General features: G+C 43.5%; 1 protein-coding gene across 2 annotated transcripts in view; it reads right to left on the bottom strand.

Moving 5' to 3' along the window:
* Positions 1 to 5,375, bottom strand: part of RMDN2 (regulator of microtubule dynamics 2) — a 39,230-nt gene extending 33,855 nt beyond the window's left edge. Inside the window, exons 1-2 of one of the 2 annotated variants that reach the window (XM_060753988.2) lie at positions 5,258 to 5,375; positions 495 to 957 (exon numbers count right to left, since the gene is read on the bottom strand). In XM_060753988.2, coding sequence (XP_060609971.2) covers positions 495 to 949 — 455 coding nt within the window. In that variant the 5' untranslated portion in view covers positions 950 to 957; positions 5,258 to 5,375. The remainder of the gene's footprint in view (positions 1 to 494; positions 958 to 5,257) is intronic. The other variant, XM_060753989.2, reaches the window with a different exon arrangement.
* Positions 5,376 to 16,769: the final 11,394 nt, after the last annotated feature.

Raw genomic sequence — 16,769 nt, 5'->3', positions numbered from 1 at the left:
TAGTTGGACGTTTGCTTGGACAAATTAGATAAAACTTTGCACAGATGGCCCCAATAGGAATTAAATTACGTAACAGAGTTAGTTGCAAAAAGAACCAAGCTAGAAGTCTCCTTTACATAGTTGCGCTGGATGAGAAGTCTCAGTCACACAACACCAAGCAGTTGAATCAAGGACTGTTCAAAATCTCAGCAAGTCAGTATTTTCTGGTGCTTATATAACGGTGCTCCATGCAGGCATGCCGACCACATGACCTTGGAGGTGTCTACGGACAACGCCAGCTCTTCGGCTTAGAAATGGTGATGAGCACCAACCCCCAGAGTTGGACACTACTGGACTTAATGTCAGGGGAAAATCGTTATCTTAACCTTTATATTCCTGAAAAGAATGACTAAACAATCTGAAAATTTTAACATGAAACTTAAGTCGTCCCTGCACCAAAATGTACATATTTTATTAAAAGTTGGGACAGATCTGAAATATGTTGAGATACCCACCCGCCTTCACTTTCTGCCTCTTCGGAACTGGTGGTGTCCGTCCCTCCTTGGGCCGTTTCAGTCTTCCTCTTCTTTGTTGCTCTATGTAAAGGGCTGGTCCTGCGAACATCAGCTTTGCCTTCGAGTTCATTTCGAACAAGTTCTTCCAACTTTGGAATCGCTTCCTTTAAAGACTGCACCTCTTTTTTAAGCTTGTCCACACTCACCAATAAGCCATTCAATTTCTCCAGGATCTGAAGCTGTCTGCCTTGCAAGAGCATCACTGTGCCTTGATCATGATGAGCGTCGTATGGAAAATCTATTAAATCAAAGCTCTTCTCTGGATTTGCAAATGTGGGCGAATATACGGTTTTCCTGTGTTCCTTTGTTTTACGATACCAGATTACCAACAAAGTTATTCCAGCAGCCCCTGCCATTAGGCCAAATATTAGCCTTTTGTTTTCAGAGTAGGTCATCTTTTCTCCTGAAACAACATACAAAATAGAAGAGAATTGTCATTCAATTCTTTCTTTGCTTAGGGTTGTTTTTTTTTTTAGTAATGTAGACTAAAGAGACATGGTAACTCCACTTGCAAGCCAGTAATAAGAGAACTTGTAAATTCAAAGGCACTATCGAAGTTACAGTGGTATCAAACTGCATTAACTCTACAGTATAGATGGGCACTTAGCCAAAAAGCCCAACTCATGTAAGAGATCACAGGCACATTGCAATCTCTCTGTCTCAGTTCATTCTCTATTGTGAACAGAAGTAGCCATCTGCCTCCTGGGGAAGATAAGATCAGAACTGACTCTGCAAGTTAGGATTGCAGCGCTATACATATTTACCTTACAGGCAAAGTACAAAGTGTTGGTTATAACCTTTGAAGTCCTACATGATCTGGGTCCAGGTTATCTACAGGATCACATTCACCCATATAACGCACTCTGGACACTTAGGTCCTCTAGGAAACATTAGCTTCAAACAGGCACAACCTGGCTGGCAACAGTCACACAGAGGACTATTTCATCCACTGTCCCTAAAATGTGGAATGACCTGCTGGAAGAGGTTCGACAGATAAAGGCGATGTCATAATTCAAAAACCAATTGAAGACCTACCTCCTCCAGCAAACCTACCCAGTTAGCCTTAAATTATGCATTTTAAGTTTACATTTGTATTTTAATCTGTGTTTTATGTTTTTTAAATATATGTTTATGGTCCTTCATTTTGTTAATGCATTTTAATTATGTTGGGCCCTATCTCATGCATAAGAAATCAAATTATTGTTATCATTATTACCAGGAAATTAATAGCTGCAGCTAACTTCAAAGTAAAACGCATTTGGTCCAAAAAATCCAGATACAATCCCATGCACTGTGGGCCGGCATTATGTGGCCCTCCAGATGTTGCAGGACTACATCTCCCAGCAATCCCGACCACTAATTATGCCAGCTAGGGCTAATGGAAGTTGCAATTCAACAATATCTGGAGGGTCACATGACTTAAAAACCTAGATGTTCCGTTGTGCTTTTGATTAGGCTGTTCACCAGAGAACTGGTTCGACCTTATCTAAGCTCCTTCTGGTAACCTCGACACTTTGCGGCTAAGAGTATTCCCTTCTAGCCCGGCCCATTTGAATTTTTGCACTTTCCCTTGGCTCTACCTAGGAATCATTGCAGTTACTTGAGTCCTAACCCAGCTTCGATTTTTGTTTCAGCCATGATACAAACAGAGGCTGGGTGGCCATCTGTCCGGGGTGCTTTGAATGCAATTTTCCTGCTTCTTGTCAGGGGGTTGGACTGGATGGCCCATGAGGTCTTTTACAACTCTACGATTCTATGATATTGTTCACATTGCTTTGTGATTGTGTTATGTTTTTATTTGATTTATTTTAATGTGTTTGTTTTTATCTGTAATCTTCGGGCTTGTCCCTTTGTAAGCCACTCTGAGTCCCCTTGAGGAGATTGTGGCAGGGTATAAAAATAAAGTTGTGTTGTTGTTGTTGTTGTTGTTATTATTATTATTATTATTATTATTCCCAGACCACTAACTTAGGAGTAAGCACAACTGAGCTCAGTGGACTGGTGTTTTTTTCCCCCAAATAAAAAACACTTCTTTGGAAGTATGTAGCTTTGAATATTGTTTAGGAGAGAAAGGGGTTTTTTGTTTTGTTTTGGTTTTTTTTGTCGTGTCAGGAGTGACTTGGGAAACTACAAGTCGCTTCTGGTGTGAGAGAATTGGCCGTCTGCAAGGACGTTGACCAGGGGACGCCCGGAGGATTTGATGTTTTTATCATCCTTGTGGGAGGCTTGTCTCATGTCCCCGTATGAGGAGCTGGAGCTGATAGAGGGAGCTCATCCGCCTCTCCCCGGATTTGAACCTGCAACCTGTCGATCTTCAGTCCTGCCGGCACAGGGGTTTAACCCACTGTGCTTTCCCCTGAGATTAAGTCTAGCCGTGTCCGACTCTGGGGGTTGGTACTCATCTCCATTTCTAAGTCGAAGAGCCGGTGTTGTCCATAGACACCTCCACGGTCATATGGCCGGCATGACTGCATGGAATGCCGAAGCAGTACTTATTGATCTACTCACATTTACATGTCTTTGAACTGCTAGGTTGACAGAAGCTGAGTCTAATAGCGGAAGCTCACACCATTCTCTGGATTCAAACTGCTAACTTTTCGGTCAGCAAGTTCAGCAGCTCAGCGCTTTAACTTGCTGTGCCACCAGGGGCTCCAATGTTGGGTATAAATAAATCAATACTACTACTACTACTTCTTCTACTACTACTACTACTAATAATAATAATATGGAATACTAATAAGTAACCTCAATATAAGCTGATCATACCTGAGAAACTCTTACTTGATAAGTCAATACAACAGCTACATAATTTAATTATGTTATGTAGTAGACATAAATGTTATGACAATCTGTTCCAAGGAACCATCTCTTAAGAGACACTCATGCAGCAAAAACCAGGCATCCTGTGACTCCAGAAAGGCTGTCCATCAATTTATATTAATATCAATGAAGTCCAATTGCCTAAGGAGGCCTGTAAACAAGGAATCCATACATAACCAGGGCCAAGCAACCGCACCCCTCCAGGTATTGTCACGCACTGCTTCTTCCCTTAGCGTTGCTGGCTGGGGCTGCTGGGAGCTGCACTCCCAACAAATTCTCCATTCCTGCCCATGACACCTCTGCCATGGTATTGCATACATTTTTTGTGAATGGGATTCCATTGAAACCATAAACAATTTCTCTCCGTATGGTGACGAAGTCCTCCTTGTTGTTTTTGCTGCTAAACAAGTTGTGCTCAGGATGTTTACAAAGATTATGCTAATCAGTGAAAAATTGGGCCACTGCGAAGGTTGGCTTCTCCTCTGAAAAACAAGCATCCTGTTGTTTCAGCAAAATCCTGAATGGGAATGACCTTAGAAGCAAGACTCATAGGGTTGGAGGAGACAACAAGGGCCATCCAGTCCAACTCTTTTCTGCCACGGTCAAAGCACTCCTGACAGATGGCCATCCAGCCTCTACTCAAAAACCTCCGAAGAAGAGGAAAGTACCAACAGCCCAGTAGACACTCCCAACCTCTAGTCCTACTCCAGTTGTTTTGTACTTTGACTCCCAGAAGCCTCAAGAAAAACTATATCTCTCTTGTAAAACTATATCTCCCGGGACTCCGTAGTGAGGAGACGTGAAAGCTAAAGTGGTTGACAAACCACATTAGTTCACAGTGTAAATTCACCATTAGCAACCAAAGGTCAACAATCAAGGATTCTGAGAGCTAAAGTCCAAAAGAAGCGGAAAAGTAGAAATTTGGGACACAATGCAAAACAGCCACAAAGCCAGGACTGGAGGTGCATCTACACCAGGCATGGGCAAACTTCGGCCCTCCGGGTGTTTTGGACTTCAACTCCCACCATTCCTAACAGCCTACTGGCTGTTAGGAAACAGCCGGTAGGCTGAAGTTTGCCCATGCCTGATCTACACTGTAGAATTAAAACAGTTTGACACCACTTTAACGGCCATTGCTCAATTCTATTGTATCCTGGGAGCTGTAGCTTGGGAGAGCCCCCATCCCCTTTTGGCAGAGAAAGCAAAAGACCTTGTCAAACTACATCTCCCAAGATTCCATAGCATAGAACCATGACTATTAAATAGGTGTCAAACTGCATTAATTCTGCAGTGTAGACACATTGAGAGTGCATCTACAGTGCAGAACCGATGAAGTTTGACACAGCATTGACTGCCACCCTATGGAATCCTGGGAGCTGTAGTTTGACAAGGTCCTGCGCCTTCCGTACCACAGAGGGCTGGTGCCTCTCCAAACTACAGATCCCAGGATGCCATAGACTTGAGCCCCTGCAATTAAAGGGCTGTCGAAGTGAATTAATGCATTAATGTAATTTGGAGAGGCCCCATCCTTCTTTGGCAGAGAAAGCAAAAGACCTTGTCAAACTACATCTTCCAAGATTCCTTAGCATAGAGCCATGACAGCTAAAGTGGTGTCAAACTGCATTAATTCTGCAGTGTAAATGCACTGCCTTGAGGGTGCATCTGCTGCAGAACAATTGCTTTGACTGCCATCCTATGGAATCCAGGGAGCTGTAGTTCGACAAGGTCCTGCGCCTTCCCTACCACAGAGGGCTGGTGCCTCTCCAAACTACAGATCCCAGGATGCCATAGACTTGAGCCCCTGCAATTAAAGGGCTGTCGAAGTGCATTAACACCCCCTGCCCTCCCAATGAGGTCTCTCTCTCTCTCTCTCTCTCTCTCACCTACAAGGGTGTGAAGCGAGGGGCGGCTCCTTAGGAAGACGCAGCTCTGAAAACACTGCCGCAGCCTCTGCTCTTGAAGCTGCTCAGCGGGCAGAAGCGAGGGGGCGGGGCCTCTCAAGCCCCGCCCACTGCCCCGGAGACCCGGATGTTGCTGGGGAAAGAGGGGGCAAAGTGAGGCCTTAGATGTTTCCTTGCAGGGAAGAGGGAGGAGTGGGAGTTAAGGAGGGGCTCCCAAAGCGTCAATATCCTCAAGGTTCCAGGTGCCATCTGGTCTTGGGAAGGGAGCAGGGCCAGGCCTGGCTAGTTCTTGAGTTGGTTCATTCAGTCATTGGGGGGATATATACATTGTTGAGAAATATTGACAAGCTGGAATGTGTCCAGAGGAGGGCGACTAAAATGATCAAGGGTCTGAAGAACAAGCCCTATGAGGAGCGGCTTAAAGAGCTGGGCATGTTTAGCCTGAAGAAGAGAATTTATATTTTTTATTTATTTATTTACAGCTTTTATATTCCGCCCTTCTCCTCACCCCGCAGGGGACTCAGGGCGGATTACAGTGTACACATATATGGCAAACATTCAATGCCAATTTTTGACATACAAACATATGCAGACATACACAGAGGCTATTTAACTTTTTCTGGCCGCCAGGGGAGCTGTCGCTTTCATCGTCCATCTGCGTCGCTGATGAAGCACTTCCGCATTCCCCGCATGCTTCCCCGCTGGAATGCTTTGCTGGAGTCTCCTTTATGGCCTCATAAATCGGTTAATTTAGCCTCCCCATACTTTAAGGTGGTACCTTATTTTCCTACTTGACAGATGCAACTGTCTTTCGGGTTGCAAAGGTCGACAACAGGCTACACACAATTGGTTGGAAACCCACTCCAACCCGGGCTGGCTTCGAACTCATGACCTTTTTGGTCAGTGTGATCTTAATGCAGCTGACACTCAGCCAGCTGCGCCACAATCCCGGTGCTGAGAAAAGAGAAAGCTGAGAGGAGACATGATAGCCATATATAAATATGTGAGAGGAAATCATAGGGAGGAGGGAGCAAGCTTGTTTTCTGCTGCCCTGGAGACTATAATAATAATAATAATAATAATAAACTTTATTTATACCCTGCTACCATCTTCCGAAGGACTCGGTGCGGCTTACAAGAGGCCGAGCCCAAATACATCAATAAAAAAGCAACAACAGGAATACAAACAATAAATAAACTCATAAACAAAGCAATGAACAGTAACAATAACACCACGTCACATTAAAAACCTATGGCAGGTCCAAATGTAATAATTAAAAATTTAAAAATGCTGGGCATGACAAGGCGACATATAACTAGGATAGGTATTTGGAGAGAGATGGAGTGAGCAGACAATCCTAGATCATTAGTAAAGTGCACTTAGGAACATGTTGCATAGGGTTTCCTTATTCTGGGAAGGCACACTAGGACGCGGAATAATGGCTTCAAACTACAAGAAAGGAGATTTCATCTGAACATAGGAAGAAGAACTTCCTGAGAGCCGTTCAGCAGTGGAACTCTCTGCCCCGGAGTGTGGCGGAGGCTCCTTCTTTGAAGGCTTTAAAACAGAGGCTGGATGGCCGTCTGTTGGGGGTGCTTTGAATGCAGTTTTCCTGCTTCTTGGCAGGGGGTTGGACTGGATGGTCCATGAGGTCTTTTCCAACTCTATGATTCTGTTATCTGTTGATATATGCCCCCCCCCCCCCCCACACACACACATATTTCATAGGGTTTCCTTAGGCAGTGGATACTCAGGAGGTTCTTGTGCCAGTTTCCTTCCTCTGAAATATAAGCTCACAGCACCTGGTATGTGTTGCTGGCCTCCCCTCCAAGTACTAACCAGAGCTGACCCTGATTAGCTTACAAGTTCATACCGGGTCTGTCCTTTTTTAAAACAAACTTTTTATTTTATTTTATTTACTAGACGCAGACTGAAAATCAGAAAACGTTTATTTCTTGGGAGGAGTGACCATTATCAATAAAATTCTGAAGAGCAGAGACATCTATTTCTGCTTCATTGACTATTCTAAAGCCTTTGACTGTGTGGATCATAATAAATTTTGGCAAGTTCTTGGTGGTTTGGGCATACCAAATCACCTTGTCTCTCTCCTGAGGAATCTGTATAAGGACCAAAGTAGCAACAGTAGGAACAGACGACAGAACAACAGTATGATTCAAGATTGGGAAAGGCGTAGGGCAGGGTTGTATACTCTCACCCAAACTATTCAACTTGTATACAGAACACATCATGCAATGTGCGGGGCTTGACAAATCCAAGGCTGGGGTAAAAATTGCTGGAAGAAACATTAACAACCTTAGATATGCAGATGATACCACTCTGATGGCCGAAAGCGAGGAGGAGCTGAGGAGCCTTCTAATCAAGGTGAAAGAAGGAAGTGCAAAAGCTGGGTAGCAGTTAAATATTTAAAAAACCAAGATGATGGCAACCGGACTGATTGATAACTGGCAAATAGAGGGAGAAAACGCAGAGGCCATGACAGACTTTGTATTTCTAGGTGCCAAGATTACTGCATTTATACCCAATCCTTCTCAACCTCTAAAGAGGGACTCAGGATGGCTTTCAACAGGCAACCATTCAGTGCTGACACAATATAAAACATATAAAATACAACCATATACATAAAACAGTTATAAATATACATTAAAAACAGTTCGCCAGGTTAAAATCGTCATCCAAATCAGTCCATTGCAGTCAAATAAAGTCTTATAAATTGCTTTATTCTGCAAATGCTTAATGGAAGGATCTGTGCTCTAAATTACTAGGTGCACATTGTCTTGACATGACCTATATTATATTATACTAGCTGTGCCCTGCCACGCATTGCTGTGGCCTATAGTAAATGTTTTCAAAGTAGAGGTTGATATCTGGACTATTATGATAGAGTGGTACCTACCTATTCCTTCCCCCTTTTTCTCCCCCTTTCTCCCCTTTCTTCCTTCTCTACTTCTTTCTTTCTTTCCTTCTTTCGCTCCTTGGTTTCATCCTTCTCTTTTTCCTTCATTCCCTCCCCCTTTCTTCTTTTGCCTTTCTTCCTGTTTGCTTCCTTCTTTCTCTTTTTATTTCCTTTTATTTCACCACCATCATAACAATAACAAGAATGCAATGCATTGCCTCTGGGACCTGACACCTCTCCCATTCCCCCAGGGTCTAATAGGAATAATAGCATAATAATAATAGAAATAACAACCTTTACCCGTCACATGTTGCTGTGGCCAACCTTCCCTCTTTCTCTCCTTCTTTCCCTCCTTCTTTCCCTCCCTCCCTCCCTCCCTCCTTCCTTCCTTCCTTCCTTCCTTCCTTCCTTCCTTCCTTCCTTCTTTCCCTCCCATCTTTCCTTCTCCTCTTCCTTCTCTATCTCTTTCCTTCCTCCCCCCTTTTTCTTTCTCTTCTGGTCTCTTTTCTTCCTTCTCTCTTTCCTTCCCTCCCTCTTTCTCTACATCTTCGCCCTTCCTTCACTCCCTCTTTCCTTCCTTCATTCCCCTTTTTCTTTCCTTCTCTCCTTCCTTCCTTCCCCCCTTTTCTTTCTCTTCTGGTCTCTTTTCTTCCTTCTCTCTTTCCTTCTTTCCTTCCCTCCCTCTTTCTCTACATCTTCGCCCTTCCTTCACTCCCTCTTTCCTTCCTTCATTCCCTTTTTTCTTTCCTTCTCTCCTTCCTTCCTTCCCCCTTTTTCTTTCCCTCCCTCTGTCTCTCATTTCTTCCTTCTCTACCTCTTTCCTTCCTTCCCCCTTTTTCTTTCTCTTCTGCTGTCTCTCTTTTCTTTCCTTCCATCTTTCCTTTTCTTTTCTTTCCTTTTCTTCTTCCTTCTTTCTCTAACTTTCCTTCCTTCCCCCTTTTTCTTTACCTCCCTTTCTCTCTCTTCCTTCTTTCCTTCCTGTCTTTCCTGGATTTTGACAGGGCGGGAAGGGGCGGGGTGGGGTTTGGAGGTGGTGTGAAGTAAAAGGAGGTAAGATTGGGGCAGGGGAGTGATGGAGCGTGGGGTTGTGTGTGTGTGTGCGGCAGCGGGGAGAGTGATGGAGCGTGGGGTTGCATGTGTGTGTGCGGTGGCAGGGGAGTGGGGTTGTGTGTGTGTGTGCGGCGGTGGGGGGAGTGATGGAGCGTGGGGTTGTGTATGTGTGTGCGGCGGCGGGGAGAGTGATGGAGCGTGGGGTTGCGTGTGTGTGTGGCGGCGGGAGTGGGGTTGCGTGTGTGTGTGCGGCGGCGGGGGGAGTTATGGAGTGTGGGGTTGCGTGTGTGTGTGCGGCGGCGGCGGGGGAGTGATGGAGCGTGGGGTTGCGTGTGTGTGTGCGGCAGCGGGGGGAGTGATGGAGCGTGGGGTTGCTTGTTTGTGTGCGGTGGCGGGGGGGAGTGATGGAGCGTGGGGTTGCGTGTGTGTGTGCTGCGGCGGGGGGAGCCTAACAGATTTATATATATAGATTATATTTTTCTATCCTACTTTTCTCCAAGATTGAGACTCAAAGCTGCACACAACATGTAAAAAGCAAAAACATAACATATAATAAAAAACAGCAGCATCGGGTTGTAGGTTTTTTCGGGCTATATGGCCATGGTCTAGAGGCATTCTCTCTTGACGTTTCGCCTGCATCTATGGCAAGCATCCTCAGAGGTAGTGAGGTCTGTTGGAACTCAGAAAAAGGGTTTATATATCTGTGGAATGACCAGGGTGAGACAAAGGACTTTTGTCTGCTGGAGCTAGGTGTGAATGTTTCAACTGACCGCCTTGATTAGCATACAATGGCCTGACTGTGCCTGGGGCAAACTTTTGTTGGGAGGTAATTAGATGTCCCTGCCTGCTTCCAGCAGCAGCATCGTCGACATCAATTTACTCCAAGTAGCCACCAATGAATTCAATATGATGTACCTGTTGTTGGTATGAATAAAAGTTGTTCCAACTCTGTATGACTATGGATGCATCTGCAATGAGAATTAATGCAGTTTGACACCACTTGAATTGCCGTGGCTCAATGCTATGGCATCTTGAGAATTGTTATTTGGCGAGGCTCCGGCCTTTAGAGAAGGCTAAAGAATTGTAACACTTTAACTCCCAGTATTCTATAGCATGGAGCCACAACAGTGAAAGCAGTGTCAGATTGCATTGTTTTCTACAGTGTATATGCAACGGGTCAGTTTGTAGACCTCCTGGAATGCATTTCAGCTCTAGCTAGCATCATGAATGGTGGTGGATGATAAGAGTTACAGCCCAACATCATCCAGAGGACTACAAGCTATATGTGGTATATCATTGTCGTAATGCTTGTTTTTTTGCTAGAGAATTGTTATTCAACTTCCTGCTCTTCCTACAGACCTTGCCTGAAGCCAGCCTTTGCTAGGTTAAAAGGAATTCACTTCATCTACGAGTAAGTTGTTCAGCCACAACTTAAAAAGGGCTAGAGATGTGTAGGAGTATACCGTAAATCTCAAAGAGCATGGTGCGTACATCTCCTGTCAAATCAACCCTGAAGCTATGTTCTTTATAGTTGTTGTGCAACTGCTAGTTGAACATTATCCTTGGAAAATGACTTTTTATCTCCTGACTGATGGAAGCACAATGCCATTCTCAAGTCAAACAAGAATGCTTTTTAATCTCTATGTACTTTGAAACACTTGGTATAAAGAAAACAAAATATAAAGAAACACCCCCCCCCCCACACACACACACATACACACACCTTTCCAGTTATTCAAATTCAATTTGTAAAGTTTCGCAACCACATCTTCCCCCAACACACAAAGGAAAACAGATGTATCATATTCATCATTATTGCAGATTTGATGTCAATGTTTTTGGCCAAAAAATGGGGTGCAAGCATTAGGTGAAACTCTTTGAAAAAGTGCCAGTATTAATTAAACATCCTTTACTACAGAACTATATTTATTACTAAACTATCAAAAAAGCTAAGATTATGACAACCGGACTGATTGATAACTGGCAAATAGAGGGAGAAAACGTGGAGGCAGTGACAGACTGTATTTCTAGGTGCAAAGTTTGCTGCAGACGCAGACTGCAGCCAGGAAATCAGAAGACGTTTACTTTTTGGAATGAGAGCAATGACCAATCTCGATAAAATAGTGAGGAGTAGAGACATCACACTGGCAACAAAGATCTGCATATTTAAAACAATGATATTCCCCGTAGTCACCTACAGATGTGAAAGCTGGACCATAGGGAAGGCTGAGCAAAGGAAGATAGATGCTTTTGAACCGTGGTGCTGAGGAAAATTCTGAGAGTGCCTTGGACCGCGAGAAGATGCAACCAGTCCATACTCCAGGAAATAAAGCCTGACTGCTCATTGGAGGGAAAGATGAAGTACTTTGGCCACATAATGAGAAGACAGGAAAGCTTAGAGAAGAAAATGATGCTGGGGAAAAAGGCAGAGAGGTCGACCAAGGGCAAGATGGATGGATGGTTGGTATCCTTGAAGTGACTGGCTTGACTCTGAAGGAGCTGGGGATAGTGACGGCCGACAGGGAGCTCTGGTGTGGGCTGGTCCATGATGTCACAAAGAGTTGGAAGCGACCAAATGAATAAACAACAAAATCTTTGGTGCAAGATTAGGACTGTGATTAGTACAAAGTAATCTTCTGTGTTTGAAGATTCTGTGCCACTATACTTGGTTTTGTTATCTGACACGCTGTCCTTGGCACCACTCATCTCAGATGTGTTTACTTCCTTGTCGCTATGCCACAGTGTTTCATCTTTAGATCCAGATTCTAGTGCATTAAAAATTCCCATCTTTTTGAAGCTGTTGGCAACTGCTTTGTGTGCCTTAAAGGCCCCAACTCTTACTTACCATGGGTGGTGCAATGGGTTAAGCCCTTGTGCTGCTGAACTGCTGATGAAAGCTTTCAACCTTGTCAGTGTAATTAGATAGCAACTTTTGGCATATGGTGGCATTCTTTCACACAGATAGATTGGGTTATCATAACAACCTCATAATCTGGCCACCAAGGCTCCATTTACAGTGACCATATAATGCAGTTTTAAACTGCATTGCATGGCAGTGTAGATGGGGCCTGAGTTGTAAGAATGTTGTGTTTGTGTGCTACCTTTATTTGCAACATTTTATATCAGAGTTTCTCAACCTGGGGTCCGGGGATCCCTGGAGGTTGGCGATGTTGTCACAGGAGATCTGTGGAGGATTAAATTATTAATGATTATTAGTGTTTATACTATTATTTTAATTTCATATAGAATAATTTTTATGTTTAATTATTTCCTATATTTATACCTCGCTCTTCTCCCCCCAAAAGGGGAGATATATGTAATTACAATATAATTACAATATAATAATTACAATATAATTGTAATCAAAATGCTATAATAGGAGTGTGTGTATTAACAGATGAATTTTTAGTCCCATCTTTCTAAATTTGAAGCAAAGTTCATGAGAAAATTGAAATAATTATTTTATGTGCCATATATATATATATATATATATATATATATAAGGATTCCTCAATTTCTCTCTAGAAATCTGTAGGTCTTCCAGTATAATCATAGATTCCTAGTGAGAGCATTTGTAACTAAATCTATGAATAATAAAATCTGCAAAAATTAATATTGCAAATGTGGACGGATGACTATATTGCATTACAGACATTTGTATGGCCTCAATCCTTAACACACTTATCTGTGAGTAAGCCTCATATTTCTAAACAGATGTAGCAAACATACAATTACATTGCAATTGTATGAAGTCACAATGGGTTTTGCTATTCATTTATTTCCAGATCTTTCCCCTGCCTGCTAAATGAGATTAAAATGTTGCTTTTCTGCAAAATCTAAATCCTGTTAACAAGCAGTACACTCCCACTGGCAAAATATTGTCTTGGAAGGCAGAACATTGTCTTTAAGACTATTCTGAATAAGCTTTTAGGTAAAGAACCTCCTTCTGCTGATGATAGTTCAGCAGTGTCCACACGGGGGCACCTTTGGTGCAGTCTTTGACAATATGCTTCCTGAGACTTCCACCTTATGCTCTTTTTTGCTCCTTTTTTAGTATGGTGAGGGATGATGGATTTTCAGGTCTCATTTCATCCCCCATCAGCAACATACATTTTATAACACACAAAACACTCCCACCATTCCACAAAAAGGGGAAATATAGATATAATTGTGGCACCGGATCCTGTCTGATCAGAAGCTAAGCAGAGTTAGTGCTGGTTAGTATTTGGATGGGAGATCACCAAATATTAGGAAATAATATATACCTCCTTTCCTCTAATACAGTGGTTTTCAGCCTGTGGGTCCCCAGATGTTTTGGCCTTCAACTCCCAGAAATCCCAACAGCTGGTAAACTGGCTGGGATTTCTGGGAGTTGTAGGCCAAAACACCTAGGGATTCACAAGATGAGAACCACTGCTCTAATATATAATACATGATATTGCCTAAGAAAACCCTATGAAATTAATGGGATCACCAGTAAACAGGCAATGTGAAGGTACATATACACAAAACAGAATAAAATAATAGAATAGAATAAAATAAGAATAAAACAGAATAGAATAAAATAAGTAGTGTGAGGAAGTATGCGAAAAAAGACCAAACAAGTTATTTGTTAAGGCAGTTATTACCAGTTCAGCTCTGTGGAAATCTTTCTGCTTCCAAAGTGGTCATTGGAGCCAGCTAACAACTTACAGAGTCTTGTTAAAGACCTACAACTTGTCTAAATTCAGAGTGCTACATGGATGGGGAAGAACTCCAGGATGATAAGGTCCCTAAGGATATCACCATCCCTCCACTTGCCTGGCCACCTCATGGTGTACCGGTGGCATAGAACCAAACCCAATGCGACCAGCCATATCTGATTGGACTTGTAGCTCAGATCCTGTTTCCATTTCTCCTGCCATGCAGGCAACACGTTAAACCCCACTAAGAAGGACATTCAGCCCCAAATTGCACAAATTCTATGATGAGTGGCCCATCAAGGAGCTAAATGTCTGCTAAATGTCTCAAACACTGTACAATTGAATGTTTACCCAATTAGCGTGACAAAGTCCTCCATTGGGTACTGGTGTGGCACTGGGGGGGGGGGGGGTAACCTGAAGGGGGTTGGGGGAGGGTTCCCTGCACTAGCCCCTAATGATCACCTTCCTCTTTCCTCACTGCATCTTCCTTTGCCACCACTTCCAGTCCTTCTTCCTCATTGCTGATTCTTGATCCTCTTTTTTACTGCACTGTGCTCTAATGCTGCACTTTCAAGAGCTCAAAGGCAACTGACCGGGGCCTGCTTAATGGGGTCACCAGTAAACAGGCAATGTGAAGGTACATATACACGCCTGTTTATATACACCTGCAGCCAACCAGTACATGCTACGATGGAGTGCCCTGATTGGGAAGGAGAGCCCACCTGGTGGGACACAAACTGGCAGGCAGAGGTGATTGCCCAGTCTGGTATGTCACGTTGGGCGCTTCATTGCATGATCCAGATCCCCGGACCCCTTTCATAGTTCAGATAGACGTTTTGGATGTTCCCATTGGTACCTTGTTCCTTCAGCCCTCTGGGACACACATTCTACCATATGCCTTTTCTTCTCAGCAGCTGTCTCCATTACACCATTTGGGAAAATAAGATATTGGCATCTGAAGCTGCCTTCAAAGTTTGCCAACATCTCCTTGATGGGGACCCTCATCTGGTAGAGGCACACATGGATCACTGGAATTTGGCATACCTACGGACTGTCTGGAAATTGAACCAGTGGCAGCAATGTTGGACCTTGTTCCTTGACAGATCCAATTTTTGAATGTCATATGTTCCATGCATCAAGAACCACCAATGTCCTATGTTCCATGCATCAAGAACCTCTTTGCGACTTGAGGCAGGGTACAACATGGTTAAAATAGTGAGGTAAAACAAAGCATCATTAAATATATATATAACAAATACACATAGGTAAAATGTAGCTTAACATTTACCAATAAAATGCATGTTAAAATCCATAAGTTAAAATTGACTGGATAGCCCTGCCAGAAGAGGTAAGGCTTGTGTCTTAAATTCTGACAGCTGATTTAGTTGTTGGGTCTCTTTCAGCAGGTCATTCCACAGTTACAACTGCTCCAGAGTCTCTGGATCCATCCAGTGTACCATTGTTCCCTCTTAGTTCCTGCCACAGATGATCATTTGCATTCAGGAAGATCGCCTCCACCCCCGCTATATTGATGGATGGGGAGGAGGAGTTTGAGATGGCTCAAATTCTTGACTTGTGGAGAAGGAAAACAGGCATCCAATATCTCATTGACCTGACTGGCATGGACTGGAGGAGCACTCTTGAGGAAGATACCATGTCAAGGATATCCACACCCCTGACATCATTTGTCAGTTTCATTTGGAGTACCCTGCCAAACCTGGTCCTCCTCAAGACAGGGAGATGGATCATGCAGGTATGAGTGTCATGCCCAGTTTGAACAGCAAGGAGGAAGAGTTTCCAGACATGCCAGTGGAAGAAATGGAAGCAAGCAATGGTCTAGCTCAGTCAGTGCTGAAAATGAGCAGAGAAAAGTGTCAACAGCTGAAGCAAGCATCTTCCAGCAGTGTGTGTAAGTTCCAGTGAATGGAGCTGAAGCAAGCACTTCTCGGCAAGTTACAGTCCAATTAAATATACCCACACCCTTACAGAGATTAATGCAGTGGGTGGGGCTTCGTAGATCTCTTTGGCTTTCTGAAAAGCACTCATTAATTAGGCAGCAGCTGAGACCTTGAGCCAGAGCTATAAATCCAGTCATTACCAGCACTCCCTTTCTGGGGACAATGTTGGTAATCTGATTTGAGTTCTAACACCTGTTTGTATTTTGTGACTTGGACCTGACATTGCAATTCTTCTGTCTTGATTTCTACCAACTTCTGAATTCAATTTGTCTAGCATTGGACAGTTTGACTTCAGCTAGACTCACACTTCTTGTTCGTTTGGACAAAGCTACTGGAGCAGTCAGCATGTTTCCAACAACTTGGAGCATCCAGACTAGTGGAGTCTGGAGCACGTATGATTGGGGCTAAGTGTTCAGAAAATAGCAGACACAGAGTGAATGTGATGAAGCAGTGGATATTTATGGGGAGATGCAAGTGGATAGCGGCAGGTGGAGGCTTGGGATGAAGTCATAAGCTAGTAGTGTCTGGGATGAAGCTGGTAGATGTTACCTGAGAAGCCAGACCACGTAGTTTGTTTGTCTTTCCTTTCTAGGGCGGAGAAGACTTGTCTGAAGGTCAGAGGACTTCTAAGGCATCCATTTTGCTGAAGCTAAGCAGCCCCATACCTTTTTAATGCTGGGAAATGTATCATCATCATCATAGGAGATCATTTGTGGTCGAGTATGATTGTCTTCCAAAGGCAGAATCTTGATGGTGGATCCATAAATGACTGTAATGACCTAGTCTGGATCTGCACAGTCTTTCACAGTGAGGGCATACATTTCCAGCTGGAAAGCAATGCTTGTTTGACGTGCCTTAATCTTGGCATGTTTCTCTCTAGAGCAGTGGTT

This window comes from Anolis sagrei, chromosome 1 (assembly GCF_037176765.1).
Source record: "Anolis sagrei isolate rAnoSag1 chromosome 1, rAnoSag1.mat, whole genome shotgun sequence".
Lineage (NCBI taxonomy): Eukaryota > Metazoa > Chordata > Lepidosauria > Squamata > Dactyloidae > Anolis > Anolis sagrei.
This window is presented reverse-complemented; position numbering and strand designations above follow the sequence as displayed.